This window comes from Centrocercus urophasianus, unplaced genomic scaffold (genome assembly GCF_019232065.1).
Source record: "Centrocercus urophasianus isolate 14NV4802_14NV808 unplaced genomic scaffold, USGS_Curo_1.0 seq_29, whole genome shotgun sequence".
Lineage (NCBI taxonomy): Eukaryota > Metazoa > Chordata > Aves > Galliformes > Phasianidae > Centrocercus > Centrocercus urophasianus.
The window spans coordinates 4,737,704-4,763,025 of record NW_024884855.1 but is presented as its reverse complement, the minus strand read 5'-3'; the positions used below and the strand labels follow the sequence as shown (position 1 = coordinate 4,763,025).

The following is a 25,322-nucleotide window of genomic DNA, read 5'->3' as shown; positions in this document are numbered from 1 at the left end:
TCTCACTGAACATCCCACTGTACATTCTTCCTGTTCCTCTGGAAATGAAAGGCAAAGTGCCCCCTCGTTCAGTGTAGCAAAATCTGGCTCCTGGGACCACAACTACTTCAAAATATCTGCATAACGTGTAAAGTCATAGAGGGGAAAATCACCACTGTGCTATGATGCATTCTGTCATGGGCAGGACTCACCTGATGGTGCTCAGCAATCCTGGGAAGATCCCACAGCATCAGGCGTCATGCCTGGAACATCAGTGAGCCCTCAGTTAATGAAAGATCACCCAGCTCAGGAGGGACTGGGAGCTGCCAGCCTCTCTTCTGTTGCTCTTTCACGTGCAAAGCAGTGCAGGTGTGGGGAAGATATGATATCATGCTGAGTAGTCAAGTTAGGACACTTTGGGAAAACACTGTCTTGCTAGCTCATATTACCATGCTATTGTATTATTACCATATTATTATATTATTAATATTATTATCATGTTGTGGTCTGTAAATACTTTATTTATTTACTCAGGGATCCTGATTTCATTTAAAATACTTTTTGAGAATGTTACCAGATAAATGACATTTATTAAATATTAGGCAGTATTTTGCATTTTTGCTAACCTTTTTCCATACGAGTATATGAATAATTATTAATTTTCTGCATTATTGGTGTTGCATATTACAGAAATAAGTGGTATTATCAGTAATAATATGTAAGATACATCAAGAGTTACAAAATATTATGCCTTCCTGATTTGAATACAAATAATATATTTGATCAGGAAAACCTAAGTTTAAAAAATGTTGCTTCATACTTAATACTATTCGTATAATTTTGCCAGTCCTGTACTTAATCCATTTCGCTTCTACAACATAAAAGATTGTCTTCATAGGAGAAAATTTGAGACATTTGCAGTACTATTTCAGTTTCATTAAAAAGTGAATGAGTCCTTAAAAATGTGGTGCTAAGAGCTAGCTAATGGAGGGGAGCTGACTCTGTCTGCAAAGGATTTTTCTGATTTGCAGCTATTTTGTGATCGTTTACCAGTAGTAACATAGTGGGCATGATATTATTGGAAAACAACAACTTTCCAAACATTGTAGTAACTATCTATTTATTGAAAACAGATTTCAATGAATCAGCTTCATGGGTCAGTGCAGAAAACTTATGGATTTTAGGAAGATACATGGTCCATCTGCCTTTGGAAGAAATTCTGAAAATTAGTCTCAGTGAAGTAAGTAGAAGAGTGTCATTGGATGTATCACTGTCAAATGATGGCATCTACAAAAGGTGTGAACAAAATGCAAACTTAAACGTGAAAGAGGAATTTATGTATTTTTAATTTCTTAAAGATGACGTGAATTTAAATTCATTGTCAACCAATTATTCCTGTCTTATATAATTCAGAAGGACTTATCAGTGATATTTTTCTGTAGTTATTTTTCTGTATCAGGCTTCTGTGATTTGTACTGAAAGGACCAATGATGGAAGATCCTCAAATTATTTGACAGCTCAGCAGTGTTACCTTCAAAAATACTGTATTATCCAAATCTTCTTTCTTTCTGTGAAGCATACATTGAGTCAATTAATTTATAGTGTCAAACGTTTTATTAGATGCAGTCATTCCCTAATCCTGATGAATGACTTTGTTTGCACTGATCAGATAAGACTATTCATTAGCTACGACAATGCAACAAAGCAGTTGGACACAGTGTATGATATCACACCAGAGCTTGCACAAGCCTTCCTGGACAGAATAAACTCATCGGGATTTGATGTGAGAAACACTTCAACTGTCTACAGGCAAGACTGATGGTTTTTTTCTTGCTGTGTATGGGGAGAATGAATAGATAAGGAGAGAACTGAGGAGAGTCTAAGCAGTGAGTAGCTGATGAGACTGTTGATCTGGCATAGCTTTTTTCTTCCAGCAGAAAAATACAGGCTGAAATCCAGCCCTGGTTAGCAACAGTGAAGAACTGCTGCTTTATGAATTTTGGAGGTGTGCCTAATTAGCTGATGCTTCGTCTCTGGCTCTGTAGTGAGGAGTTGTCAGTAGTAAGAGGACTACAGCAGTGTGTGTGGGACCCGATCAAAGCTCCATCAAGCTGTACAGTACAGCAGCTAAACAAACTGGGGGAGCAGGACACAAGCCCTGTTAGCTGTTTGAATTACAGAAAAGAGAAGTGTGTTGTACAAATCACATTATGGTTAGGACTTAAGGAAAAAATTTAGCTCATGTCAATCAGGGCTGCAGGAGGTGTCCAGCTGATAATGTCACCAGAGTGGTCACAAAGTGGAGAGGTCTAAAACCCATCCTGCTGTCTTCTTTACAGGTAGTCTTCACAGCAGAGATGAATTATGGTTTGGAGCTTGTGACTTGATGTGTGCAAGCAGAAACCTGCACTTGTAGGGCTGTCAAATCAGCACTGAACTGACTGACTTTAACAATTAAATATATATATATATATGTGTGTATATATATATGTGCATCTTGCTTTTATTCATAAATATGTAGTGAGCAAGAGCTACCTGCAGGAAAATACTGTGTTCTACATTTACATTTACACTGTCATGTAAGTGGATGTATTTAGTCCTGAGACACCACTGTCTGGAGTTATTTGTACTTTCCTCAGAGAATGCTTCAGAGTTTTAAACTAATGAAGAATGTGGCTTTGGAGCTTCTATCATTATTGCAATGCAATTCATTGACTTCTGTGAAGTACTGTTGATTGCTGGGGATGTAAGTGACAGAATTATGCCCACACTCTAGATTTCAATGTTAAAAATCTTAAAAGTGATTTTACCACTCATGAAAGGTGCCAGATTCTAATCAGTGAGAGAAATACCATGCTCCATAATCCTTAATATATTCAATTTTCACAACACACTTACTTTACATTACTCATTTTAACCACTCTGACTGTTTAAATGCATTTTTACTTTTAAGAAGTAGCATTATTCATTGCTGCTAATCCCAGAGGAGATGAAGAGCTCTTGGTGGTTATGGAATAATGCATCAGGAGGTAATTATTTGGTATAAAAGTGCAGTTATAGATGTTTCTTTGATTTGTGTGTTAGTTTGATGACGTCCCAAGAATTTAGATGGGCTGCTAAAGTGGTAGGTAGTTATATCATTATCATAAGCTGGTTGTTGCTGAGGGACTAAAGGAACTAAAAGCAGAGGTTATGCACACAGCAGATTTTTACCATCTTTGTGATGGTGCTGCATGCCACACCTTTGCTGTGCTGGCACAACTGAGACAGTGAGCCACAGTACTGCTCTGAATTCAGCCAAGGCCCTGCTGTAGGGATAAAGAACTGTTTGATGGGAAATGCAGCAGGCTTTGTTTAAGCCTGAAACTACAGAGAGACTATAATGCAATGCTCTTGCTGCTGCTCCACCATATTAATGTTACAAGTGAAATCCAAGCAGGATTTGAAATGGAGAACAAAATGCTTGCTAAACCTGGGTAAGAACTCAGGGAGCCGCTTCAAGACTTCCTAATAGGCCTCTGTCCTTTTCCAGGCAGAGATAACTGCCAGTTCTGCCAAAGGCAGTGGAATCTGGTAGCTGGGAAAATCCAGGTGTGGTCAAACGGAACAGTGAAACTTAAATTTTTTTACAGCACAATCGATCTGAGTGGAGTTCAGATGAATACAGAGAATATTGTATGTCCCTCATTTCCCAATTTAAGGCCATGTGGAGTTTTAGACTTGCTGCTTTAAAGCATTAATGACAAACAGATCACTCAAGTTTTGAGCACATAGGGTATACCATACTGTACTTCACTTTCTTGGGAGTGACAGCTGTTATCTCAGAAGCCAGCTAATGTATTTCTTCCATATAGGCTAGGTTTGTTGGTTTGCTTTTATGATGACATGGAACAGATGGATGCCGCTGTGGCCCGGGCTTTACTTCATCAGATGATTAAATGCAATCAATTAAAAGGTTTCCAGGCCAAGGTTCAGAAGGTGGGTACTGTGCTCATACTTCCTCTTACTATGTTGTCAGGATTGGGAAAGGACTTTCTTCTTGAATTCAGAAAGATAAGAGTGAAATATTACTTGGATCTAAGAAATAATGAAATAATTCTTGAGTGTATAATGCAAAATATAAAAGCTTTTTTCTTTTCCTCACTGTACTCATGCTTTTCTTGTTCTGTTTCTTCCATATTTCTTTGACACTGTTGTTCTACTTTGGGATTTTAATGAAGTGTGTGGTCACTAATTGCTTGCCAGTGTCTATTCCAAAAACTCCAGTTGAAGTTTTGGGTAGTAATTGGAAATTGCTTCTTGGCAGATTTGTTTCCCATATGTTTATTTTTTGCTTGTTTGCTTTAGCTTAAATCTCAGCTCCTGAATATTGCCATGCAGAACCAGACATTGAACGATACCCTTGGATCGCTGTCAGATGCTGTGGTTGGGCTGACTTCAGGCCAGCTGGAATCTTTGTCACCTGAAGCAGTGCATAATGCTATTGCAACACTAAACCAAGTCTCTGGGTGGGCAAGAAGTCAAGTTATGATTTTATCCAGAAAATACCTCTCTTACGGAAAGGTACCTCTGATACAGCCTTCTTATCTTCTGTTTTTGAAAGCAGAGTGGCTTTTTCCTCCCAGTAACTGTAAATTTTGAAAAGTTTAGGGCTGGTATGGCTAGAACTGTTAGTGGTCTGAAAAAATTGTTTAAATCAAAGAAAACCATTCCTGAAGTAATATAATACTCTGGTAATTGGGAGAATGCATATTTGCAATTGGCAATTGTATATGTTATTTTGTTTGTATCACTGCCCCACACAGCAGAATTTGCATAATCCCAATCTAGATATTCTAACATACTGTAATGAGTCAGGGTCCTCCCTGAGATTTCCAAAAAAAGGAACCTCAGGGAACAAATGGGACAGTTTCCTCAGAACTGTCTTGTCTGAATCGAAAGACGTCTGCAGCAAGTGCATCTCTAGGCAAGAAAAAGTATTAAGTACTCAAAAAAATCGTTTTTGTTTAGTAATGTTTGATTTTAAATAAGTATTTTATGCACAATCCAGAAGACTTTGTTTGCTCTGTTATCTCTGCAGGTTTTATCATTTTATAATGTTAGCCAAATGGGTGCACTGGTGACTGGTATTAGCACTGAGTCATTCTACAGAATGAACCCGAAAGAGCTTTCTCAGGTCATTCGAGGCACAACATCCCAGTACTCATCAGACTTATCTCCTGCACAACAGCAGGGGATCCTCAGGAAGGTAATTACAAACTGCAGTGTGTACCAGATTGGTTCTGCACAAAAGCACAATAACCAGATATGTGGAGTGTGATATAAAATGTTACTGAGACTTGGAATAAGCTCAATGGTCAATATTTCTAGTGTTTTGTTGGGGTTTTTTTTAGTACTAAGTGCGTTCTGAAGGCTCTGTCTAACTTACTTCCAAGGCTTTTTTAATCCTGACGTATTTCTTTTGTACTCTCTTATTACACAGAATAGAAAGACAAATCCTGTAAATCTAAGCATCAGTTCTGAAGTGTCATGTATTTGTCTCTCACGCTTTTTAGATAGCTTCATCTACAGATTTTTCTTCGCTGGTCACAGATATACAAGGAGCTTTCTTTAGAGAAATATCTCTTTCTGATTTATGGAAGGAGAATGGATATAATTCTTCAATGATGAAAGAAAAAGAGCTAAGAAGCAGCCAGGTAAAAAGAAAAAAACAATAACAATGAATTTTCCATTCCACTGCAATTTAGTATGATGGGAGAACAGGGAAAGTGTTGTAGTACATATGTGTTGAAAGAAAAGAGGCAGAAGAAAGGAACCGCCCCAAACATGTTTTCATGTAAGCAGCCAGCAGTCACTTAGAGCCGAGGCAGGTTTCTGAGACAATGTTGTGAAAAGGAAAGTGTCAATGTGCACAGTTTAGACATCTTCAAGATTCTGACTGGTGCATTAAGTTTCTTTCCAGTACTGTGTGCCAGATGCCTGCATGCACAGCCAGTCCTTCGGCTCTGTCCAGATATGGAAGGTTAGACAGCGTGACCTCCAGAGCTCTCTTCAAACCTTCCTTCTTCCACGGCCATGTGCCAGGAATGTGTTTAACATCATCCCACAGTGCAGGTCACTGATGTGAAGAGTAGGTTCACCTCTGGGTACCAAACCTTGTGGTTGACCATTCTGGACACTGCAAAGGTCTTTAGATAGCATTACCTGATAGCATTACCTGATAGCATTAACCATACAGAAACCTTGCAGTGGTGGTTGTATCTTTCGGCTGTGTTACTGAAGTTTTACTTTAAATGTGGTGGCTTTTATTTCAGGCCTTGTATCTGTATGAGTTACTGTCTAAGAAAAGTTCTTCTGTTGACCTCCTAAGGTATGGATAATAGTCTAGTTCTGTTACCAGAGCAACTTTAAGGTAAACTTCATGTGGCTCTTTTGTACTATTTTGTTTGTTTATTTATTTAAGTTTTGATAGCCTTTAGATTACAAGAAAAGAGAGGTAAGTCATAGAAACTAAACCTTTGGTTGTGGGGAGTAAGGACTACATTCTGCTAAAAATACTGAAAAGATTGAACTTTGCTTTCCCTATCAGTACAGGACAGCTTCTGAAAGGAGTGACTTGTCAGCTGATTGAAAGTATGGGCACAGACTCTTTTTTAAACCATTTTGAAGTCTTTGAAAATAATCTTCATCTGCTTTCCCCATATCAGGTAAAACCTGAAAAAGACTTTGTGTGCATAAGGGTACTCAATATCCAGACTGCAAGTAAACTGGAATTTGATCTTTTGTCAGATTTTTTTCCAAATCTTGTACATGTGAAGTTGTCTGTTAACATATTTCATTTAAATCTTGTATGCATTAATTTGTTCGTTATCATGCTTCATTTTGGCAATTTCATTTGGTACTTAAGAATTGCAAGAAGTTTTTACAGTCATTCCAACTTGCTAATCTATAAGTAATCTTTTTGGACATATATAAATAGCTTTTGGAAAAATACTAGCACTCTCATCTGCCCAAACATAGAATGCTTCATCTCTGATTTCTGCAGAAAGTAAACTCGAAACGTCTGAAGATAACACACACAGTTTTCTATATGCTAATTTACAAGCTCTATTTCCGTTTTTCCTCAAAAATAACAAATACTTAAGATCTTAATTTTTGTTGCTTTTAGGTTAATTGTTTGGCTTGGAAGTTTTGGAAAGTCTCCAACGTGTCTATTCCTCCCTTCTTCTTCTTGGTGCTTCCGTAAGTTGCATCTTACTGTATCTTAAGTTCCCACATCTGTAGCAGTACATTTTGAGTTGTTCTTCTGAGCACTTCTTTTATAAACTACAATTTATAATTTTTGAAGTTCAGACTCATCTCTGAGGTTTTTTGTCTCCACAGATGTTATGGGTGTGGATATTGGCATCTGATGGTCAGGTTTGCATTCTGAGACCATTCTAATTCTTTTGCAGGATTGAGTACCTGGAGTACATTTCAGGCCCTCTGTGTGTCCCATTCATTGAAAGCCTTGGGAAGACTGAGATGGATCTCTTGAGTCCAAGCTTTCACAAAAAAGAAGCTGTGCTGCAGAAAGTGCAGGAATGCTTGGTAGGCACAGTTATGTGAGTCAGTGGTGGAGGGGGAGCTGCACAGAACCTGCTGAAAAATCCAAACTCAGTGAGAGTAGCTGATTAGTTTTCTCTTTGTTTATTGTCATACGGTGAATCACAAAGTCATACTGCCTGCTTGTAGTCTCCAGGGTACACAAGGATGCTCATGGTCTCCTGTAGATAGACATCAGATGGAGACAGTGGCTCTCCTGCTCTGTATTGGTGCAGTGAAACTGTAGCTGATGGCCCTGGCAGGCCAATAGGCAGTAACATAGCATGGCAATTTCTTCACCATCACAAGCAGCAGCAATTTAAGACTGTAGCATCACTTAAAGGAACTCTGAAAATCTTCATGTTTCAACATAGATGCTTTTCTTGCTTAGGATGAACTGTGTTTACTTCTTTGTACAGGGTTCCAAATTAGGTTTGCTGCCTAGAAATACTGGAAAAAATGCACATTTAATTTTAATATTTTAAAGAACTATTTCAAAAGAACTCACTGGAAATACCAGTAGAGCTGAATCCTAATACTCAGTTATTGTCTTTGTTTAAAGTACAGCAAACAATGTGTGGTTTTCTGGATTGTACTTACCTATAGGCAGTGATATGCAGTTTTACCAAGCTCCTAATTTATTCCTAGCAGAAGCCTGGTGTCTGTAAGAGTTCAAAGATCCCTGTTATGCCAGAGCTATGTTGCTTTTGAAACAGCTCTGCAGTGAGAGTTCATGTATTTTTCATGTAGATCAAAATAATGCCTCTGTCTGTAATTTGGTCTGAAGAAGAGAAGGCTCAGATGGGATCTTACCAATATAACATTACAGGAGCAAGAACTGAAATACAGGAAATCCCAAGTAAATATAAAGCAAAGGCTTTTGTTACTGTGAGGGTGTTTGATCACTGGGACAGGTTGCTCACGGGAGTCTCCATGCTTGGAGATGTGCAAAACCCAGTGAGGCCACAGGCAACTGGCTGTAGCTGGTCTGCACTGAGCTCAGGGTTTGGACCAGGCAATCTCTAGAGCTCATCCAGAATCAGCCATCCTGTGGTTCTGCTTGCACTTACTGCTGCACTGCATTTCATACAGAGATGTCAGTCACCGTTTGCCTAAGTTTTTTTGACTTTCCTGTTTATATTCTTATATTTTCTTCATGCACTGTTTTGATTTTGTTGTTTTCTGCCTAAGAAAATATTTTTCTTTGCCTCTGTGCATTACAAAGTATTCTCAGGAAATGTCTTTGACCACAGTAAAGTGGATGGAACAGCCTGACCCTGCCAACCCATTTGTGGCTGCAATTATTCCCTCTTGCTCCAACAACTGCCACTCCTTCAGAGCTGCATGTGGCAGAGGCAGTTGTACCAGGAAGATTTTGTGATTTCTGCTTATTTTTTTTTAAGGAAAGCTACTTTTTGATGCAGCTTTGAGTATTCATGTCCTTGCACACATGAACCAGCCCTGCAATCCCTTGTCTTTTGGCTAGAGAAACTCTGCGGAGTGAAGTTTTGTGGTAACAAGAGCTTGTGGCCCCACAGGGCCATGGGAGGACTCTCCTGGCAGGCAGAACTGCACTGATTCTGCACTTGCTGAATGGTCACCTGGAGCCTGTGGCAGGCATTTTACATTATTTTTTATGTGTGGTTCAATATGAAATAAAAAATGCGCTAGAGTTTAACAAATGTGTACTAAATATCACCAGTTGTGGTAAGAGCAAGAAGTATAATATGGCTTCAACAGAAACTGTAGATTAAGTTGCTGATGCAGACTATAGAGTCTTTGTTCCTTAAAGGGTCACCAAGCTTAAATGTGTTGTGATGCAGCTGAGCGATACAGGACAAAAGCCAAGATTAGCTCAGTCAACAAAGTAAATTCTTGTTTCAGAATGGCTCCATTGCTGATGAATATGATGTTGACCTACTTGGAAATCTAATCTGCCACTTACCTCCAGCTTTCCTGCATGGCAGAATGTCCCTGAAGGCAATGGCAACAGCCCTTCATCAATTCAAACTCTGCCGACAGCTCAGCCACGAACAGAAAACTGAAATTAAATACAAGCTCCTCGAGTTATATGGGTAAGGTATTAGGTGGAGTACCTTGCTTCTGCTGACAGTTCAGGCAGTGCTCTCTGTTCACGAGAATGACATTTCTGTTTAAGTGTGTAATGTGATAACTGCAGAACGAACTACAGCCCAAGGGACATCCTGGATAAGTTAAATCCTGGAGGAAAAAAGAGAGAAAGCATAATGGTTGAGGAAAGGCAGGCAGTAAGAACCTCTGGTGTGGTAAGAGTTGGGGGTGACTGGTGAAGTATGGCACAGGGAGCTGAAGAATTCTCACACTTGCGCACTGGTTTGAGAAGAAAAAGATGATTGCAGGCACCTGTGGCAATTGAAGAGGCGCCAGAGGAAGAAGCAGGGGGATATATTGAAGCAACAGAGGAAAGAGTGTGTTAGACATTGTTAATGACTCAGATTAGGAGGCTGGTTTGAACTACATTGCTGTATCAGTCATGCAAAATGCAAAGCTGTTCTCTGGCAAGAATGTAAAGTTTCTCTTTTGCATGCTCTCTTAGAGATATCTTGCTTCTGAAGGCTAAGACTAACCACTTAGTTTCTAAGCATCCCTTTAGTCCCAAAGTCTGTCACTGGTGCTTCCAGTAATTTTAGTTGCTCATTCAGCTTCCTCCTAGTTGTCAGGATTTTTCTGGTGATGTTGTCGCTGTATTTTCCAACAGATGCTGTCCCTGCATCAATCTTGATACAGATTCATTTGAATGAATGGAGTGTTATTGAGCACAATGTATCATTATTCATTTCATTATTAAAATAATAAATGTCTAGTCAAATGTTCTGGTAGCAGGGCAATAAATGCAACAAAGTTTTCCAAGAGAACACAGACTTCTAGCAGGCTGGTTACACTACTGCCTTCTGCAGAATTTTCCATGCTGAAAATTATTTATCCAAGTGCTGTCTTAAGTTGACCCCCAAACAGGTTGGCTAACATTTGTGTCAAACAGCCCAAATAAGCACAGTGCTAAGCAACATATATTTTGAAACACCCTGCATCACTCAGAACTGAACTTCTTAGCTATTCCTCTGAATAATTTAGCATGTTATTTCAGGAGGCATAGTACCTATCATAGAAAGGATTCGTAATACAAAAATGGCTTAGATGTCATTAGACCTGGCTCTCCAAAGTGTTGAGCCTCCTTCATCTGCTCTTGGATCTTACAGATGAAGGAGATAGCTCTGACAGCTGGACAGGGAGCTGATAAGGTACTTATTTAATTTTTCAGTGTCATCACCTATTTCTTGTTTCTGTCCCTTCATTTTGAAAAGATTGATTTACTTCCCTGATTTGCTTAGTGAATTTGATCTCTATAGAATGACAGGGAAACTGTCCACTTTTCCTAAATGTTCATGGGCCTGTTTTTTGGAAATGTTGAACACCCCAGCTCCCATTTTCATCAGGGAAAGCTACAGTTGACCAACAGCAATGAAAAAAGTGCCTGTAAACGTGCAAATGGTTCAGTATTGCAACATATTTTTTGTTTGTTGTTTTGCTTTGGTTTTGTTTTAACTTAGAGAAGCAAGTACTTGCAAGTGTTGCCTGCCTATTAGGCAAGGTGATCCTTAGGATGAGGTACTTGGAAAAAGGATGGTTTCAATTTTTTTTATGATGGTTCTTATTGTATGTCCTGAGAATTCCACTAATGCTCCACATGTCTGAGAGAGATGAGAAAATGCAGTCTGATGTTACAGAATCATAGAATGGTTTAAGTTGGAAGGGACTTTTAAGATCATCCAGTTCCTGCTATAGGCAGGGATACCTCCCACTAGACCAGGTTGCTCAATATGCATGAATCATCACACTGGTGCAGGACCATCTGTCTTTGCTATATGATAAAGTATAAGAAAAGCTCTGAAGTTTCAGTGCAATTTTGATTGCAAGCATTCTTCATTAATAATTTTTTCAAAAATATTTTTTCAGCTCTCCAAAGAACTGGACAGCTGAAACGACATTAGATGTTGGACCATTCATAGCTCAGCTGTCAAAAGGAGAACTAAATGTCCTTGCTGAAAAGGTATGTTCTTATTTTAACGTTTAAATGTATTAAACATTATGTTTGAATTTGGATTTATGAATGCAAGAACAGCCTAGATCATGTAACCTGAATGTTAAACTAGGTAAATGATTATTCTGGCAAGTAACCATGCTTTTATCCACTTCCTTGTTTTCTGACTTCATCAGAATTTCTGAGGTTTCTTCTCTACTGTAGGCAATTATTTGCACATATACAGTGATAATTGCACATTGTCATGTAGAAAAAAACATGCTGTGTTTAAAATTATGCAGACACAAATATTTTTAGAACTGTATTCTGTGTAGCATTATTTCCCCCATTCCTCTGCCTTTCAACTAGAGAAGTTATGTTTCTTACCTGTTAATAATGGGCTCATGTTGATCAGATCAGCATTTACTCCTGCAGCCCTTTGCCCAAAGGCCAGTTTAGCACACATAACAACAACTAATAGCCTCAGCACTGTGTATTGTAGTTTCTTTGCCCTCCTTAGTTCATATAATCTTACAAGTTTTTATATATAAGGGTAAACTATACTGGATGAGGAATTCATTATTCTGCAGAAATATGTGAGCACAGTCAACAACTTTTTCTCAGGAATTAATGCTTATAATTGACAAATAGAATAGGACTCATAACTGAAAGGGAAGTGTCCAGCAGGGCAGAGAAGAGATACCAAAGAGATCACAAAACCCTAAAGAAGATGCTCAATTTTTATATTTATTTGACAAATTTGAAACAAAGAAAATAAAGTATTTTCCATGTTGCACATTACAGACAGAGGAGTTTGTTGCTAGTCAGTCAGCAGTCAGGCTGCACAGATGTCACCAGAATCAGAGGGCATGGTAGAGGGGGAATCTCTCAGAATTTACTTTGGTTTTAAACACCTGCTGTTGACCTTTCAGTTAACCTTGCTAAACGTCTGCATAAAGAGGAAGGAGGCTGAGCTGTTGCTAACCTCCATTTTGCTGAGGTCTGCACAAATCTCTCTCCAAAATTATTTCTTTTAAAAAAGGGAAAGATATCTTTTTCTTTTTTTCCTTTTGAAGTTTCCAGATATCGTTTTGCGAATAGCAAAGACAATTGGGCCACTTTCTTCAGCTGAAGAGCTTCTATCAACTGTATTTGAATCTGTCTTCAATGCCACTGCCAACATGGAACCACATCTCAGCAAACCAGGTGGGTTTTACCTGGTGTCTGTGCAGTCAAAGTGCCAGGATTGCAGTTCAAACTGACTTTTTGTTTTGCCTTGATCATCTTATGCATTCCAAGGACAATGAAAATGAAAGCACTCAGTAATTTAGCAGTCTGCTTGCATAAACGGTGAGTCTTCGCTCTGTTGCCCACAGTCATTTGATGCACTGACCAATTGCAGAAACACTTGATTTCAGTACTGCGTTGCAAGGTTCAGTATCTCTTGGAATGTTTGTACTTACACTGAAGAAAAGATTATTTGAATTGATTGTTTTTGTTGATTTTTACCTTTTTCTTTGGCTTCTTTGTAATCTAAATGAAGCTCTTTGAATTGGAAAGCTGTGGAGGTGACAAGTTACTGTTGTGCCAAAAGATTACACACAGTTAATCCTTTGCCAGACATAAGCATATGTTGACTCAGCTGTTCTGAAATCTAACGTTGATTGTGGCACTCTGTTTTGTTATGATTTAAAATTTATTAACAATCAATCTACTAGAATCTCTGGTGATAAATGGATCATTTTCTTTGTAGAAGGTTCATACTTTGACTATATTCTGTTACAATAATTCCTTCCCATATCTTAAATTCACCCAGGCAGAATTTTTAGGCCGTGTCATCTTGTGCTGTGGAGAATGACCTTGCTGTTGGGGAAGCTTCTGCAAGCGCTGATTAGCACTCAGCATCCAGCAGTTTCAGGGAGGCTGGTACTGACTGCCTTTGAAAACCTACCCATCAGTTCTGCCTAATGGTGCAAGTCTAAGCTCTCACCAGGCCCCTGTGCCTCCATGGAAATCCTCCCAGTTATATAGCAGCAACTCTGGATGATGGCTGTGACATCCCTTACAATTCTGTATTCATATACAGGAGATAGTGTTCTACAGAGCTGTATTTTTACATGGGCTGACAAAACCATGACCTCTGTTGAGCAGAGGAATCATTACAAATTATCATGCTCTAAAAAAGCAGGATCAAGCTGACAGAGTATCAGAGCCCAGCTATATGGATCAAATTCACTCTACTCTGAAGAAGTAAACTATCAAATCATTAATTATTAAGACAGTTATGTCCTTACAGATGTTTCTCTAGAACTTGGTCACAACACCACCAATCCCAAATACTCTAATCAAGCTCATGTTCAGTACAATTGCAGAGCTGCCTCATCTGCACTGTAAGGCCAATATAAACCTGCCAGTGAAGCTTATGGCCTTTGTCAAAGGATGACAGGGTTCCAAGGCTGCTCACTCTGCGCTCAGAGTGTGCTGGTGCAGCTGGGAATGGGCCTGGAATATGGAAAATGAGGGAATTGTTTGTGCTGGTCCAACAAGAAATATTTCTGCTCTTCAGGAATGGTGTTGAAGTTCTGTTGCAAAGCATAATCTCCACACAGCTCACATTATAGTTTCAGTAAGGAATGAAGTTTTATGGCTGGTTTCTAAATTACTAAAAAATGCAGTATTAGGAGAATGGCTCGAGGATAACATGGATGCTCTGCGTGATGCCAGCCTGCTATTTAACATCTCCTCCTGGTTGTGAGCAAATAATAATAGTACAGTTAGTGACAGTTCATACATCTGTGCCTACACCAAGGGAAAAACAAAGGTGACGTTTAAGGCAAATTGGAGGATATGAGGCAAAATTCAGGAATTGTACGTCTGAGATGCTACCAGAAAGCAGCAGCAGTAGTGGAAAAAGAATTCAGGTTGCTTAACTCACAGCACTGAGATATTATAATGTTATCTATGTAATATGTTCTTCATCAAACTAAATATAATTATGTAGAGCAGAAGAAAGAATGAAGAAGCATCAGAAACAGGAAGCAAAGCCAGGACTCTTAATTAGTATTTGCCTCTGTAACTGTGCCAATATAACTGGTGCACTGCAAATAATAAAATCAATGTTTTGTTTTTCCAAGAACAAAAAATCATCAACAAAAGTTTTCATAACTTGGGGAAAGGAATTGTAGTGGACAGTATTTACATGAGAAAAGCTGACCTTTTGCAGAAGGAGAAAGTGAAACAATGCAGCTTCACATTGAAGGGCACATACAGAGAGAGCAGAATGTCAGCTGGTACAGTGCATACTGAACAACGTTTTCGTTTGCTCAACAGATTCAGTCTTTTCAGTGTTCTACCCACTACTGCAGCTTCCTTTGATGCAAATAAATCCCTCCTCTGCCTGCTTTCATAGTACAAATCTACTCTATGCATCCTCACTTCAATTTATTTATCTGGGGGAGCTTAGCTCTGACGCAGCATCTATGGAATTCTTGCATTTTACTGGTAATGGCCGTATAATCTCTACATATCTTCAGGTTTGGTTTAGATAATCCTTTAATAAGGTTTTCCTAAATTAGTGCCAGGAGAGCGAGAGCAGTAAGCAAGCACTTAGGACTCTAATTTCTATTTTCCATCAAAAGGAGAGGTAGATTACACCAAGAAGGACCAGGATTTGTTAAAACACACTGTGGAAAATCTCTCATTTGATCATGCATGGGCCGGAAGTTGCCCATAAATCACATCTTTAAATGCAGGTCATCTGTCCAAACCGTTCCGCTGTAAGCAAGGCACCCTCTCTTGTTCCTGACGTTTTAACAACTCGCTTGACATGGAGAACAAGCTCCGTGCTTCTCTGACACATCCAGTTGCTGTCTCCACTTGTTTAAATGTCAGGCAAGTTTTACAAGCTGTATATCTATCTCTGTCAGGGTACTTCAGCATGAAGGGATCTCTTGTGTCCGACAGTTTCCTGCTGAACTGGATTCAGAAACAAACTGGTTGAATGCAGAGGAGTTCGTTCAGCTGCGATCTATAAATATATTTTAATTTTTCTGAGCAGCATTGGAGCTGGATGGAGACTGAGGCCATCTCAGTGATCCGAGTTTGACTCCTTTAGGCAACTGGTCTTGCAAAAAACTTGGAAGACCTCGTCTGCTCTCAGCATTGTATGCCTTCAGATTTTAGTTTTATTGTAGCATCCTGTATTGTAACAGTTCTGAAATACTACTTTTCTTTTTCAGCCTGCACTGCCTTTGAAGGACAAATAATGTAGTTGAATCTCACAAATTGGACAAATTATAGTTTTATGTCCAAGATATCAAGGATGCAAATATTTAAGGAAATTATTTCATTGTGAGATAATTAACATTACATTGGTTGCAGTTAATTAGTAGTCCATAAGCCTCTTAACTCTTGAATCTTCCTATTCAATTTCTTTATTTTGGTCTCTTTGAAAAATACTCCTACTATTTGACTTTCTTTTTTCCTCAGATTGCCTGGGAACCAGAGCCCCTTCTTCAGATGAAATTATTAAGTTAGCAGAAGCAAATGTCTATTGGTCAGCTCAGGAGCTGAAATGCATGGATGCAGGGACTTTTGACAAAAATGTGGAACTTCTTGGGACTGTCTCTGGTTTTAACAACTCCCAACTTATGGCCTTGAAGGAAAAAGCCAAGCAGGTAACTATTTTGCACGTAAAAGAAAATTTAATCCATAATTTATCTTTCTGCTATTGAACTACACAGTTCTAAAGTAACTGTGCTACGGTGATGTCTCTACCTCAGGAATATTTGTTGCTCATTAGAAAAATAACATGAGAAGTTTATTGCTTTGTTTTAGAGTCAAGAGGCAAGTTGTTTTGAGCTACTGGCTGCAGTTTTGTTCTTCAGTATCTTTTCAGTTGCTTGTTTCTCACTTTTCTTTTATAAATGAAAAAAACCTGCAATCTGTGCTGTAGGTTGTTGGTTAGCCCTGCTGAGAATTCAGCTGAGAACGTCCAAGCATCTACGTCCATGTTAAATACAGTTTACAGTGTAATAAAACCAAACTGACTGAAAGGGAGGATACTTCGGTGGGTAAGCAACAGGTCTCTGCCCTGGGCCTTTGGCATGTGTGGTGCCAGCGGAGCGTGCCAGAGCACAGGACAGGGTTGGGTGCTGCCAGCACTGTGCCTTGTGTCAGGGGCAAAGCACCAGCAGTGTGTGGGCTCTGTGCAGTGCTGACTTGGGCTCCTAGAAGCCAGACCTCACCCACCGCTGAGACTGGTGATGCATTCCTCCTGGAGGTCACCTGCTTTTTCTGCTTGCTTGTATTGTTCCAAAATAGACTTACGTTTCAGCCAGGAAAAGCCTTAGGATGCAGTCGTACCTATTGTGTTGGCTTCAGAAGAATGAGAGATGAAGAGGTTAGCATGCGCAGGCTGTCTTCAGCTTCATATCACCAGTATCTGATGGAAGTTGTCTCCTCTCTGCCTCCATCTCTCCCTGGCTAGCTTTTCCTGAATCCCATTCTGTCAAAATGATACAATGTTTTAGAAGTCATTTTTAGGTTCCGCTGGATTGTTATGACAGAACAAGGTTAGGAAGTGTCTACAAGTGCAGTTAGCTGCAAGTAGGACAAGTGCAGATGCTTGGAGGTCTGAAGACTGTGCCAAAGTGAGCCTGGGCGGCATCTTTGTACAGTGGCAGTTGCAGCCAAAGTAGATAATCCAAAAGTGCAGTTTCTAGCAGGGCAGGACATCTTTAAAACTCCCGAATTACAGGTGTGTGAAGAAAAGGGGTACTGGCCAGGTGTCTGACTAACTCTGCAGCTGTGTCTCTGCTGTGACAGGACAGCAGCTCACTGCATCAAATACATCTGTCTGTCTGCCTCCCTCTGTCAACACAGAGGCATGTGGGTGGGAAAAGGAAAAATAAAAATAATTCTAGAGGATAATAAAACTAATGCTCATCTGAGATGGTAGAAACTGAACTATTTTACAGAGTACAGCATAATAGTGTGATTACAGAGTGTTATCTGCTCTAGAGAAATTTTCAACAAGGTTGATATGTTCCTATACTCAACTCAAAGATCCACAGATCTCTGGTGCTCTGAATTTTGTATATTTGGTCTTTGTGAGTGCTGGCGAGACAGAATGCTGCTAGACAAGGACAGATTCTGTATTAATCTGTCAGATGCAACACACTATTACAGTCAACACCAAGCATGAGAAATCAGTACAGGCAAAGAAGCTACAGCTCTTTGAAATTATTTGCAGAAGATGCTGTTATATTATTAACTAGTTTCTATGATTAAAGGTTTGATTAAGCTAGATTTAATTTCTCCTAAATTGATTTATTCCCTCTAAAATAAACTGCGTTCTACTCATGGCCACAAACTCATTCAAAAATTCTAGTTATCAGATTGGGTCTTAATGGAAGTAAGCAGCTTAACTCACTTGGAAGTGGAAGGTCTCCAGGCTCCGTGATAGTAACAGATGTATGGTTTTGTAGTCTCTAGGTGAATGAGGACAAAGGGGAGGTTCAGTTTTCATAGACTGTGTTATTTATACCGTTATGTCTGAGATTGCTTCAGCAATGCTATAATAGCAATGCAGACAATGCTATTTATGAAACTGCTCAGATTCTGTATTTTATGACCTATATCAGGAAACAGGCACACAACGTTTTTAACTGTATGTGTTTCGTGTATCTCCTAAGCTAGACAATTAGTAGCATTAAAACGGAGGTAATGCTTTTAGCTGTGTCTTTTCTTTGGAGAAGACTGAAATTTCCCAGACTTGGGCTATTTTCTGTTTCTTTATGACTCTATAAAACTGACATAAAAGATCTAGTGGATACTCAGTCAGAAGGTGAGGGTCTGGCAAAGACTGTCTTAAACAAATCCTTACCCTGGGAGTCATAGTTGAGACAGAACCTCGACAGTCCTGGGGCATCTCCAGGGTGTGTGGTGGCACAATGAGCACACAGCCCCCAGCTCTGGGGGAGACCATCTTATTCCAGAGATCTGGCCCTTTGTGTTCTGTGAGATGTAAAGCAAACACCAGTCCTCTGAAAATGGAAAAAATATTTGCATGGAGTGGTCAGCTCGGCCCAGGACTGTGCTTTTACATTCATTTCTCTATCTGGAGTTATTCACACAATCTCATATGAGAAAACTCTCCTGTGCTGACTGACATCATGCAAAGATGCTCAGGTATCTGATACCTTTTTTTTTTTCCCCAACATATAGCTGTCTTGTTCAAAGTACTTCCATCAGCCAAAAGCCACTGTCTTTTCTCCACAAAGGCAATTGGCCACATCCTAGGAGATACTGACCACTGACTCCCATCTCTGGTAATTCCCAGCTAAATGCAGTCAATCGTTCTGAGCTCTGCAGGTTTAGCTCTTGATGGCTATTCATTATTCCTTATTCAGGCAGATCTCCTGAAATTACAACTTTCTTGGGGCTGGTCTGTGATAGCTTTTGAATCTGTACTGTAACTGTGCAACAAATAGAGCTAGAAGAGGAACTCATCAATATAAGTACATTGATTTTGATATTTTAGATAAACTAACCATTATTACTTCAGTACCCACCTTCATAATATCCAATCTCTGCCTTTTGTGTGTGAAGAAACACATATCAGGTATCGGGACTTTTAAAAAGGAGTGTTTGAGGAATGGTGTACCTAGAGAAAGAGTCACAATGATCTAACAGATGTTTTAAATCAATGAATCTGTTCTAAAGGTTTGGGGGTCGCTGCTAGGCTGGAAGAGCTACCATATTGTTTCTCTGGGGCGTATAGCACTGGCACTCACTGAAAATGAAATTGAAGAGCTAGATTTACATTCAATTGACACCATTTCTGTCCTCAGTCAACAAGCAGAATGGACTCTTGCCCAGGTAAGTGTGTTACTGAATTTACCACTGAATATATCCTTTGGGATTGAAGGCCTGGGATTGCCTAGGAAACCAATACAGCAACCCCTACCACTGCCTGCTGGTTGCCTTCAGCTGAGGCCACCACAAATAATAGCTGGTAGGTCAGCACTGACGTCTGCCTGGCCAATGAAATGTCCAAAAGGATGTAAATCGCTATTAATTGCAATAATTGTGGTCAAACGGTATTAATTCTGGTGGTGACCAGTATTCCTTAGTTCTTGCCCAGCAAGTAATAAAAGAGGTCAGCAGCTCCTCTCACACTGGTCCCTGAAGAGATGCTGCTGGTGGAAGATGCAGGCCTTTCCTCACTGACAGTAATCACTGAGCAGTTACTGTACAGCCCAGCCCTAGCATTCACTGAAACCTAGGTTGATAGCAAGTATGCCACTTGGATGCTATGTTCCTTTCATCTTCCTTTCTTTGAATAACTTCTGATTACATCAGGAGATTTTCATATTAAATTGAAAGAAAGTGACAGTTAAATAAGGCAAGACAACCTGATATTAGAAAGCCGAAATAATTCATATTAATCCCATTAATTAATTTGCATTTCTTTCTAGCAATTTAACTGAATTTGGCAGCTCTGTCAGGCACTTCAGTGCCCGTTTCTTGTAGGGAGATAGTCACTTGTGACCAAGAGAAGACATACTGAATTCTTTTAACTTGCTTGCATTTGGGAAATGGCCATATAAACACTCTGCTTAAGTGCCTCAAATAGGTGTTGCCAGTGCTCCTTCTGAAGGCCATGACAGAGCTCTTATTACATTGAAAGGCTCGGGATTATATATAGGCCCTTTGTAACACTCCATAGCTTCCAGTTAGAATTTGGGCTGCTGGTAACAAAATCTTCAATTATATTTACTCCATTCACACCTTTTATCTTCATATTTCTGCAGGCAAGATCTATTTTGCAAAGTTTTCTAGAAGATTCTGGGCAAACAATGAGTACATTAAAAAGCTTTGATTTAGTTGGATTGGGAGCTATTCTCTGTGCTCTGAACTCCACCGAAATCATGTCCATAAGGACTGCTGAATTCAGGTACAGCATTTGAAACATAACAGAATTGTTAGTATCTCTATTGATAAAATGCAAACTTGTTTTCCTTGAAGATTCATAGAGCCTAAAGGGCTCTTTTTGTTTGCATTCTAAATGCTTTAAGGAAGGCAGTAGCTGTTACAGAAAGCATACAGTGGCTGTTTAAAACACAGTCATTTTAAATTTCCTCTGCCATTTGTATCCCACCACTCAAGTAATGCACTCAGAGACCTGGCAACCTACTGTAGGGAACCTGCTTTAGCAGGGGGTTGGGCTAGATGATCTCCAGAGGTCCCTTCCAAACTATGATTTTGTGAAACCTGGGTTTTTGCTCCAGGCGTTCAACATTTGCTTGCAATGTTTGTACATGTATTTTAACTCAGGAATGGGTTTACATTCTTGCTACTGCAGACTATATTCCAGGCACTTTTAGTACTGCATGCAATTGCAGCATTTCACGTTAACCTTGTCTTTTGCAGTGCTGCTGTTGCAAGAATTGGCCTCTTGCTGTGTAGCACCCCTGTTCTGAGGCAGTTTAAGAAGATAACAGAGTCTGTGTTTGGAACTGCGACCAGCTGGAATGGCTCTGTGTTACAGGAAATTGGTACTATAGCAGGTAACAAATTTCAGACTGCAGATGGTGACAGTTGTGAGGCAGTGTTATTAAGTGTTGAGTGAAAGGTTCGTGTAGCGGTGTGCTTTTCAAGACTGGCAAAAGGAATTTTTTTCCAGAGAGGAGTCACCTGCTGGGATGGGCATTCAGCAATTAGCACTAAGGAAAAGTTTGTGGTAGTCTCCATAAGGTGCCTCCTGCTGCACTTTTTTTAAAGCCTTCCAATGATTTCAGTTAATGCTCCCTAAGTCTTCCTGTCTTAGAGGAGACTATGAAGAAACATTCTCTAACGACACTGCTTATGACTTCATAGATTTTTCTCAGATCTCCCCTCAGCTGTCTCTTTTACAACCACAAGAGTTATTTAGTGGTCCTTCAGTTAGAGTACGCTCCATACCAGTGGCTAAGGACTTGTGATGTTTGAACACAGTGTAAGAAACAACAAGATTAAGAACCAGTATTCCTCAATGAAACATATGGAAGAAATACATTTATTAGATATTTTGCACAAGTGTTACCCTAAAAGTCAATCTAATAAAAAAACCTGTATTATGTTTGCAGGTGGTTTGAATGAGGATGAATTAAAAGCTTTTGATAAAAACCTGATGCCATATTTCCAGCCAATAGCAGTAAGAAGTATACCTGCTGAAATTTTCCAAGTAAGAGCTTTATTAGTGAAGAAGTAATTGAATTTTTATTGTTTTAACTCTGGTGTAAATAAACTGCAGCACTGGTTTGGGGTTTGAGTAAGAATTTTTTCTAAGGTTTGATAGACAGTCAGAAATCTAAAACATTAACTTTAAACTGTGTTATCTATACTTGGGATGAGCATAAAACATGTTAAGCAAGCTTTGTTTTTTTCCTCAGAATGTGAATCAGAGAAAAAGCAAAGACCTGGGGTCAGAAAGCACAGAAGGGACTCTTTCTTTTCATACTGTATTCAAATCTGAGTTTTCTTCTCTGTTTATTAGCATTTGTAGAGATGCTATCACAACTACAGATTTCTGTGCTGACTTAGGTAAGAGCCTTTTTGTTATCCTGAAATCTGGCAACATTTCCCTGTGTTAGCTCTGAGGAACAGATTGTACAAGCAGATACAGATCAGAAAGGAATTACATCTAATTACAACCATTCTGAATGTGGACCAGAAATTAGAATGTGGATCTCGAGATCATTGGCCCAGACTTTATTTGACTCAGTGACAAGATTAATGTTCTGCCTAGTCTGGTCTCTTTCAGATGCTCAGTCAAATGATGTATTTATGGCCAGATGAGCTAAACAGATAGTTAACTGTGTCAGGATCCATAAATGAGAATAACTCCCTGAACAGTTACTGTTTTGCACAGTACCACTGACAGTTTAGATAAGCTTGAGATGCTCTTTGCCAAACTGTCTGTCTGGAAAACAGGCGAAGGTGAAGGTCTATGGCACCCTCTAGAATTTCTTGTGAAGAGCATACTTTCCTGTTAGTAAGAGTGGGAATAATGATACAAAATGTGCTTAAAAAACAACAGGGGATCTTCCCAGAACATTTTGCTGTATTTGAAAGACTCAAAGCAGAATTTGTTTACATAGCTTTTATGCTATTGTAGAGCTACATACATTATTCAGGTTTTGATTTTTGAAAAACTACATTGTATAATGGACCTTAATTTAGTTTAAAGGTGGCTCATCTCAGCGTTTCTGGATGACAGACATTTACATGAGTTTATGAGGTTTAAAGGAGCATATCGTTTGCTAGACAATGAAAAATTAGGAAGGGTTTGTGCTGTGCTCTCACCTACCTGGAAGGGGAAAATATAATCCCTTGTAAAGTAGAACCTGGATGCAGAACTGTTGCTGCAGAGATGGCATGTTGTGCAGAAGGGCTGCAATTCTTGGGGCTGCAGATTGTTAGCTGGAATCGAAGCAATCCAGCATGGCCAATGCATGGCAGGTTAATTTCTGTGTAACATAATTACTACAAGATTATAATTTCCATATTCATTTTTAAATACAAACTTGTACATCCAAACTTGGAGGATTTGCAGTCTAAGAAAGGAAACAATCATGAGATTAAAACATATTATTTTTCAACTCATTGCTTTCCCTACTGATACCTCCAATCAAGGGTTAAATACAGATGAAGAGAGGTTGCTTGGGAGCAGGTATAAGAGGAAATACACGAAAACACAAGATGAGGCACAGTGTCATTTGTCTTTGCACAAGTCAGAAAAGTGACTGGACAATGAAACTCTTTTACATATTGAAGCGGTGTCCAATCAAGTGTTATCAAAGAAAGCTTCTCAAGCTGTTACAGCCGAGCAGCAAATGCCCAGTGAAATAAATTAACAAAGAGCTTTTTCTAAGCTTTATTGCGTTTTTTCCTGTAGAAATACAATGTTGAAGGCTATTTCTCCTCATTCCTTACCTGTCTGTAAGTGGAGGTCTAAATGATTTTTTCTGGCTTTTTCACTCCCAGGCATTGTCACCAAAACAAATAGCAAACCTGGGCCCTGAAAATGCTGCTATGGTTACAGAATCACAGCGTGAGCATCTGAGTGCATCACAGCTCCAGAGCCTTCAGCTGGCACTGGATGGAGCCAGGACCAACAGCCCCGAGGCACCCACCACGGCTTGCATACTGCTGTCGAGGCGACCCCCAGCTCCAGGTGGTGAGTACAGCCACTTCCCACTTCTGCTTAGAGGGGAGGGTGCTGGTGCACCAGTGCAACGTGCATCTCAGCACCCACCAGGATCACACCCGCATTGTGAGGGAGGGCTAGAGTGAATTCTGTAATCAGCTTTAACTCCTACCACCAATCATGTGCCTGACCAAGAGGAATTACAAGGATGCTACTGGATTTACCCACAGCATAATGAAGGAAAACTGTCAGCTGGCTAGTGGATGACACTGTGCTAAGCACCAGCTTGTGTAAAACAGGCTGAAACAGAGAGCTTTCCCCAGTCCTTCTTTCCCATGTTCTTTGCCTTAAAAGTTTAGAGCGGGGCTCTGGTTGGCTGAGCTGCAAATGGGAAAGGAAGTGGCACTGGGGTGGATCAGCACCTTTATCCAAACTGGACCTAGGGCCCTGCTTTCCCCCTGCTGTTCTCATCCTGTTTGGAAAGAAAGCCTAGGCTCCAGTGGTTTAACTTACTACTTGTTCATATTACAAATCATACTGGAGACAAGTTATGCTGGTGAGTATATATGGATGTTTTGCAGTTAGTGATAGCTCACATACAGTCAAGCCAGCGTTGAGAGATTATCACTATCAGACAGCAAATATTATTCCTTCCACTGCTACAAGCAAGAGATAAGATGTTGAACAAAAAAGAGGAATGCTGAGGTGCTAAAAGAGGACTGAATTGCTACCACGCCCTTGCTGAAATTAAAGCAGATCTTACTGGAAGCAGCTGACCTGTGCTGTCAGCCCACATCTCTCATGCACGTGGCACAGTTTTCCTGTAGATATGCCACAGGGGAGGAGTTTCCTGGGCAAAGATCACCTGAGTTCTTGAGTTTCTCATTCATTATTCTTGCTATACCTATTATTCCATACTACCCCTATGAAATGTTTCTCTTTGGAGCCATGCATGGAAGTTGACCGTTCCAAATGTTGTCATCTTTTGAGCTGCTAAATGTAAAAAGGAGGACTGAAATGCTGTAATTTGCTACACCTCTTCAGGCTGGCTTAGGTAGGATAGCACTAGTCTGAAGTATGTTGTGAAAGTAAAGCATGAAGCATTCTGCTTTTCAGGTGCTCCCTGTCTGAGCAGCTTCAGCATCTGGTTGTGTGCTTTGTTCACACTTGCACGTGCCTTTCTGAATCCATGAGTGTTAAGCTTATGGTAAGTTATGTTTTCAGTTGGAGGGATCTTTATAAGAGAGACTTATATCACATGTAACAGTAATGGCTTAGCAGTAACATGGGAGGGTGAAGGACTGAGACCCCCTTTCTGCTTTGAAAATGGAGGTAGCAATTTCTGAATAACTTATTTGTATTGCAGAGGTGTCTTGTAACTCTTAGCCAATCTCAGACTCTAATCAAGAGTAAAGCACCTTATCTTATCTTTACTATAAGGCCAGCCTTAACAAAAGTATATTTAAAATTCCATGTAACACCAATCAATTTGTCCAATTTTTTAGAGCA

The 25,322-nt window shown here is 39.7% G+C and overlaps 1 protein-coding gene across 3 annotated transcripts in view; it reads left to right on the top strand.

Moving 5' to 3' along the window:
• OTOA (otoancorin) overlaps positions 1–25,322 on the top strand; it is a 32,322-nt gene that overhangs the window by 5,827 nt on the left and 1,173 nt on the right. For all 3 annotated transcript variants that reach the window (XM_042828147.1, XM_042828148.1, XM_042828149.1), the window contains 20 exons: positions 1,113–1,219; positions 1,649–1,788; positions 3,834–3,957; positions 4,327–4,542; positions 5,060–5,227; positions 5,535–5,675; positions 6,294–6,349; positions 6,569–6,686; positions 7,148–7,221; positions 7,434–7,569; positions 9,448–9,638; positions 11,557–11,650; positions 12,697–12,826; positions 16,109–16,296; positions 19,346–19,501; positions 20,437–20,579; positions 21,056–21,192; positions 21,751–21,848; positions 23,651–23,843; positions 24,930–25,020. In XM_042828147.1, the coding sequence (XP_042684081.1) occupies positions 1,113–1,219; positions 1,649–1,788; positions 3,834–3,957; positions 4,327–4,542; positions 5,060–5,227; positions 5,535–5,675; positions 6,294–6,349; positions 6,569–6,686; positions 7,148–7,221; positions 7,434–7,569; positions 9,448–9,638; positions 11,557–11,650; positions 12,697–12,826; positions 16,109–16,296; positions 19,346–19,501; positions 20,437–20,579; positions 21,056–21,192; positions 21,751–21,848; positions 23,651–23,843; positions 24,930–25,006 (2,687 nt within the window). In that variant the 3' untranslated portion in view covers positions 25,007–25,020. The remainder of the gene's footprint in view (positions 1–1,112; positions 1,220–1,648; positions 1,789–3,833; positions 3,958–4,326; positions 4,543–5,059; positions 5,228–5,534; positions 5,676–6,293; positions 6,350–6,568; positions 6,687–7,147; positions 7,222–7,433; positions 7,570–9,447; positions 9,639–11,556; positions 11,651–12,696; positions 12,827–16,108; positions 16,297–19,345; positions 19,502–20,436; positions 20,580–21,055; positions 21,193–21,750; positions 21,849–23,650; positions 23,844–24,929; positions 25,021–25,322) is intronic.